This window comes from Eretmochelys imbricata, chromosome 9, assembly GCF_965152235.1.
Source record: "Eretmochelys imbricata isolate rEreImb1 chromosome 9, rEreImb1.hap1, whole genome shotgun sequence".
In the NCBI taxonomy this organism is placed as follows: domain Eukaryota; kingdom Metazoa; phylum Chordata; order Testudines; family Cheloniidae; genus Eretmochelys; species Eretmochelys imbricata.
This window is the reverse complement of record NC_135580.1, coordinates 54,375,639-54,382,440: the sequence shown is the minus strand read 5'-3', so window position 1 is coordinate 54,382,440 and position 6,802 is coordinate 54,375,639. Positions and strand designations below refer to the sequence as shown.

General features: G+C 37.8%; 1 protein-coding gene across 10 annotated transcripts in view; it reads right to left on the bottom strand.

Annotated features, from left to right (window-relative positions):
• Positions 1-743: 743 nt before the first annotated feature.
• The window catches only part of RNF168 (ring finger protein 168), a 30,603-nt gene continuing 24,544 nt past the window's right edge, over positions 744-6,802 (bottom strand). For 9 of the 10 annotated variants that reach the window (XM_077825840.1, XM_077825833.1, XM_077825838.1 and 6 more), the window contains 5 exons: positions 6,338-6,514; positions 5,342-5,466; positions 3,854-3,941; positions 2,067-3,136; positions 744-1,777 (listed from right to left, as the gene is read on the bottom strand). In XM_077825840.1, coding sequence (XP_077681966.1) covers positions 1,693-1,777; positions 2,067-3,136; positions 3,854-3,941; positions 5,342-5,466; positions 6,338-6,514 — 1,545 coding nt within the window. In that variant the 3' untranslated portion in view covers positions 744-1,692. Of the gene's footprint in view, positions 3,137-3,853; positions 3,942-5,341; positions 5,467-6,337; positions 6,515-6,802 lie in introns of all 10 variants that reach the window. The other variant, XM_077825841.1, reaches the window with a different exon arrangement.

Below are 6,802 nucleotides of genomic sequence, written 5' to 3'. Positions count from 1 at the left end.
TTAGGATATTTTATAAAGAAAAATACAGTAAGTGAAGCCTTCTACACAAGGGTTGAGAAAGCAATAACCTGGGCAAAGTGGAGAATGGTTTTGTTTTGGGTCTGGTGTTTTTTTTATTTTAAATGTATCATCTCACCTATTGTCTTTGTTAGACTGAAAAGCTCTTCTGGGAAAGTACCATTTATGCATATAATGCTCATACCATGCTGCTATTATTATTGTCATAAACATCAGAAGACAAAAAGTCATGCACAGCTTTTTGGCTTGTCCCACTGCTTATGCTTTCCAGAAATTATTTTAAAATGCTGTTTACACCAGTGGTTCTTAAACATGGGTCCAGGGCCCCCTGGAGGGCCATGAGCAGGTTTCAGGGGGCCACCAGGCAGGGCCAGTGTTAGACTTGCTGGGGCCCAGGGCAGAAAGCTGAAGCCCCATTGTGTGGGGCTGAACCCCAGGGCTCCCAGCCCTGCCACCTGGGGCTGAAGCTTGAGCAACTTAACTTTGTGGGGACTCCTGCAGTGTGGGGCCCCAGGCAACTGCTCTCCTTGCTACACCAATGCTGGCTCTGGCTTTTATATGCAGAAAAAACAGTTGTGGCACAGACAGGCCATGGAGTTTTTGTAGCTCGTTGGGGGGCCTCGAAGAAAAAGGTTGAGAATCCCTGGTTTACACCCAAAATTTAAAAACAGGTATTTTTAGTCTTCCCTAGGAAAAGAATGGCAAAATAATTAATTCAAGTTACATAGTGATGAAAGCCATTTTAATTGATACAAAGTCAGAAGAAACAGCAGCTGTATTGTGGCTTGGGAACATCTCACACTTAAACCATGAAAAGTGCTTGACCTTAAAGACTAAACTCAGAGCCAAAACACAGTTTTTGTTTTGGAATTTTTCATTCCAAGTACACCCAAACTAATTGTTGTTCAAACAAATGTACAGATCAAAATAAGATTCAAACATTTACTGTAATACTCATTCACTAAAAATGTGAATATACATAGAATAGTGTCATCAATATTTCTGTATATTAACATTTAGGTAAACATTTGGCAAGTCCAAATGAAACAAAATTGTTAATTTTTGTTTCCTCACAATGCAGACAAATAGTAAACTGGGAATTTCAGAGAAGTAACGAGGAAGGAGAAATGTGGGCAAATGAGAACCCTTTATCTATCTTTTGTAGCCTGCAATAACTTTTCCTCACAGGCCTGAAGTTTCTTGTATTCTAGACAAACAGCAATTCAGATGAATTATAAAACTCTGATATTATTTGCTTATTTGAACAAAAACATTTAACATGTACCAAAAAAGCAAAGCAGGAGGAAAATGGTTACTGACATAAAGGGATGATATCCTACAAAGACAACAAAAAGAAAGGGTACTCTTATAACCAGCCAAATAAACTAACTCAAAACTGGGAATAAACCTAGTCCTTATTCACACTTGTTGATTCATTAATTATAACTTATTCCAAATTATAGTCTCTTTATCTTGACTTTTCCTCCCCCACCCCCCATTTTCCAGTCTGGTGATTTTGTATATTATATACTTTTGATGAAATTCATCATATTGTTATAGAAAAATAAGTAATGCTAATTTATCCAATATTTTCTATAGTAATCTAATTATAAAACTGTGAGGGAAAAAAACTACAACAGACATGGTTAACTGTCATATCTTCACCAGCCAACACTAATCAAGCAGGGTGAGGTTCCAGTCCAGGCCTTCAACATAATGCAGAGTAGCTGTGTTGATGGAAGTCTGTAGTGCTGTAGCCCTGCAGTGAACAAATAATTGAAGATACAGACTCGTTCTGTATTTAGTTAAGAAATTAACTAAAACTAATAAGGTCTGGAGAAAAGGAAGGCATTAGAGGCTCCTTGGCTCAACAGCACTGTATAATTCTGAGTGCATTTATGCTCTAAAATGATCCTCCTTTAATACAATCAACTTAAAAGTAGCTGTTTACAAGAAGCTTTATCTGATACCAGGAAGGATACTGCTTTATTTCCCATCCACCCCACTGTGCCTTCATAGTCCTATTGATCGTTTACTTTGAAACAGACCTCTTAAACATCTGAAGGATTGTCTTTTGCTTATTCTTGGTCAACAGAGATTGGATATCCTTTGAGGCACAGCTGTTGACACAGTTCAACACTTTTCCTCCTCTGACACTGGGCGATTTCATCTGGAGCTTGGTGGGAGGCTGCCAGTTCTCATTGTGGGAGCTTCTTCGCAGTTTCCGATGACTCATTTCAGTCTGGCTCTTGGGAGATGTCGACTCACTTGCAGTCTTATGACTACCTCTCCCAGTTGGAGATTCCTCCAAAGATGGAGATGCTTTAGGACGCAGAAGGTACTCATCTGGAGAGCCTTTCTTTCGGTTTAATGTCTTTTGCTCCCTGTTTATCTCTCTCTGAAGTTGTAGAGCCAGGAGCCTGTCTTGCTCCTCTTGCTTACGCCTCTCATAAAGCTGCTTCTCCAAATCTATATGCATTTGCACATTAAGATCATTTACATTCTCCTCTTGGTCTTCAAAAGTTTCTGGAAAAATTTTCCTCCTTTTATCAATCAAGCATAAATCAACTGCTGCTTCAGTTGGAGATTCTTGAGATTTTCTTTTTGGAGTTTCCTTACTGTTCTGTAACACATTTTGTTTCTTTCCTTCAACTGAGCAGTTTGCAGCCACTTCCATGAGATTATGGGATGCATCCCTGTTCTCTAATTTGCCAGACGTCACAGAATCAACCACTTCCTGAAGAGAAGAGCTAATTTCTACACATTTTTCAAAGTCTATGTTTTCTGTACATGTAGAGTTATCATTTTCAAAGGCACTTCTGGCTACCTCTCCACTAGAAGAAGGAAGTCCAGTATCAGGCCTTTCCTGTTTTGTGACATTGCGAAGTGCATTTGTAATTTTATCTACCTGATAGTTTGCTCCTGACAGACCTTCCCACTCAATGGGATGAGACCCCACTACAGGAGAGGTATTTAAATAAGTCAGACATGATTCTAAAAATGAATCCTTAACATTTCTGTCTTGAACAGTGGAGAAAGTTTGTGGAGACAATGTTGGCATTTCCTCTCTATCCTTTTCTTGCCACATTAAGATGTCCTCTTCAGTGTTATTATTTTCCTACAGAAAAGATAAGGCAAAACTGAAAACAAACCGATCAAATACAGCTTGGTGAAAAGTTATTCTATAAACTTTTACTTCTGTTCAGAAACGTTTATTGTGCTCTGATAAGCTTTTATATAAATAGAAAATTTGATAAAATAAAAAGCACGTTTCATTTCTGTTGGCTGCATTAGCTCTGAAAGCTAGAGGGTATTAAGTTGGATTCTTTTCTGGCCTGTGCACCAACAGAACTATTAACCAAGTCACCATTGTACAATTCTTGTTGGGGATGATGCACAAGTCAAAATGAATACAAGCTTGCCTTCCAGATGCTATGTTGAATTTGCAGTTAGAATATTTTTTTTGGTCAGAAAAGTAGAGGTCTCAAACATAAGGCGAAATTACCCCTGTTTAGCAGACCTTAACAATGAATTTTCTGGCTCCAACACTTGATATCAGAGAATCAGAATATATATTTGGATCTTGCAATTTTTCACAGAGTAACAAAAATATATTTTGCCTAGTCAGTGATACAGATTGTATGGATGAAATGCTTTCTAAGGCCATTTCTGAAATTCTGTTTAAATACAACCTTTACCTTTTTAAGATGACAGTGTGTTCATTTTTATGGCTATATATGTACTTCCAGTCTATATACCCTCAACAAAAAGAAAAGAACATGCAACTACTAATAAATTGTGCCATATATAACTTCAATATGGAGACATAGATTACCATAGAAAAGGAGTTATTCCTGCCTTTCTCTGCTTTTTTAGAGAGCGACATTGATACCGAGGCACAAGGTGATTTTGGAGACAGATACCTTAAGGGGGGGGAAAAAAGCACATAGTAAGACAAAACTTTAAGCATCAAATTAAAGTCTGAGAGTCCTCCACATTTCTCTGAATCTTCAGATCAGTGTAGGTGAGTGTCCCACTATTATCTTTCACATTATCCTGTGCTGAAATACTGTAACATTCAGTAGCTTCTAGTTACCATAGATTACCAAAAAAAAAAAAAAAGTATGCTAAAAAAAGTAATGCAGATCACCACTAGAATCCAAAGATTACGCGATAGCTTATTTTACAAATGAAAAACCATTTACCTATAGTCGTTTTGAAGGTGATTTATTGCATCAACAAGAAACAAATTCTTGCCATTACACTTTCTAAGCCTCCTTGAAGCCATGAGAAATAGTTCATATTTACTTTAAAAGGCAATAGTGATTACCCAGTGTGGCTACCAGCCACAGCTGGAGGACCATAAAGGGTCAAGTTCTCTGATCCTAACTGGAAGACTGGATGGCATACAAGTCCATAAGGACTGAAGAACACTTCTCTGAAAAGGTTTCTACTCCTTTTCTTCTCTGAAAAAGTGAACTTAAAAACGAAAGGTTTCAGAGTAGCAGCCGTGCTAGTCTGTATCTGCAGAAAGAAAAGGAGTACTTGTGGCACCTTAGAGACTAACAAATTTATTTGAGCATAAGCTTTCGTGAGCTACAGCTCACTTCATCGGATGCATCCGATGAAGTGAGCTAGTGCCACAAGTACTCCTTTTCTTTTTAAAAAAGAAAAGAAGTTAACAGAAACTGATCTGCCAGGAACAGAACTAAAGGTGAGTAACCAAAGGGGCCACAGTGATCAAGTTTAAAGAATATATCAACATAGAATAAATTCAGCCTAAGTAGGCCAATGAGACTACAACAGGATATCGAGGCAGAACACAGTGATCTTAAAGTGAGGTTACAATCGAAAGAGTCAACTATGCAAAGGCGGCACTTGTTATTCAGTAGATCTACCTGTATATGTCAAATCTTATCTGTTTACTGACGTTTTCACTATTTGCACTGCAGCTACAGGAGAACAAGACTGATTCTATTCTTGGCCATACATCAACAGAATTACTAAACGAGCTCCAACTGCAGAATCTCTATTGCTATGTCATCTCAGAGTAAGAACACAACTTGACTTTCAGATTCCAGGTTGAATTTGCTCTACTGACAATTAGAAAATCCATCTTTTTATCTGTTACCTGAGCAAGTTTGATAAGGAAGTAGTTGAGAGAATCAACACAGAATGCCAATGTGCTCTTTTACAGGGGTACATTTTCAAGTTTAGCCGCACTTATTTCTTTCCAAACTAAAAACCATATTTCTCCTTTCACATGCTGTGTATGTTGTGGAAATGTACCAACAAATCTTGGACAGAAAGCTTGATTACTTACTTTTGGATGTCTCCAGAGTTGCTTGATTTGTTCTTTGTCTTGCATGAACTAATTGGAGATGGGCCAGACGTGTGACTGTTTGCAAGTAAAGGAGTGCTGAACATGTGTTCACTGGTGGACTTGTTCTTTAATGACAGGAAACATATAGAAATTAGACAAAATTGAAAATAATTGTGCTTCTGTACACAGGATTAGTTATTTGCACGAATTTTTTGGTGCAAACAAGAAGTATAGATAGGGAACTGCATTCAGCATGCATTAAATTTACCTGGAGGCAGTGATATCAGGAGAAGAGGAGTTTTTCCATTAGTGATAAATCCATTGTTTTTCATTAGTATACTGGACGCTTGCTAGAACATGGGATTTGGGATCCATGCGCAGTACCGCGTTAACGTGGGGGGACAGCGTTATAGCAGGGACTGCGTTAAAATGAACTGCAATTAAAGTAATTTGGGGATCTATGGCTGCGACCATGTTATATGTGAATTCGCACTATATAGACGTGCGTTCTAGTGAGGGTCCAGTGTATTACCACAAAATGGCAGGTTATATCAAAATGCAACTGAGGCATGTACATCCCACATCTATATATATTTCAATGGTTAGGATTCTTCTAAGTTACTCTTTCTCAAACAATGCCATTGCGTTTTCCACTCCTAAACACAGGCTACAGACATTAACCTCCTCCAAAAAAGCATTTTTTAAATGACGGGAGAAGAGAGGAGCTCCTGGTATCCAAGAAGGTGGTTACTATGGATGAGATTTTAAATTAACTACTGGTAAGCACTTCAAAAAGTGGAAATTTTTATTTTCTCCTCTCTTTTGTTGGATTTTAAACTTATTTAAGCACTGAATATTTAATGTTGGGTTCCAATATAAAATTTGAAGAATTTTTTTGGAATTCTTCATAAGGATTTTTGCATATGCTCTGGAAGATATAAAGATCACTCACTTTGAGAAACACACTGCTCTAATGCCCCCTAGAGCCAAACTCACCAGATTGATACTCAGCTCCCATGCCAGCTCTTCATCTTGTTTAAGCTGTTCATCCATCTCTCTTTGCCTTTCTTCTGCCAGCCTGTGCTCTTCTTCTTCCTCTGCTAATAGCCTTTGAATGTACTCCTCACTTGCTTTGCTCTCCTCTTGTTCATGTGCCCACCTCTCTGCCTTCACCTGTAAGAGAAGTTTCTAAAAGATCTCAAATTAAATTTCAAGTGAATCTGCAGACAACACATTAATTACACTAGTACCTCTCTATCTTGCACTTCATTAATATGAACAAAACATTCACAAAAAGGCACTCTTCATGTTCTCAGCAAACATTTAATAGCAGAGTGCTGTGAAACTTCACTATTAAGACTTCACTAATTTTAGCATATATACAGGATGCAATCTAGGATACTATTAAGTATTAAAGAATCAAGTACACTAATGAGCTACTTTTTAATTCTTAGAAAACTG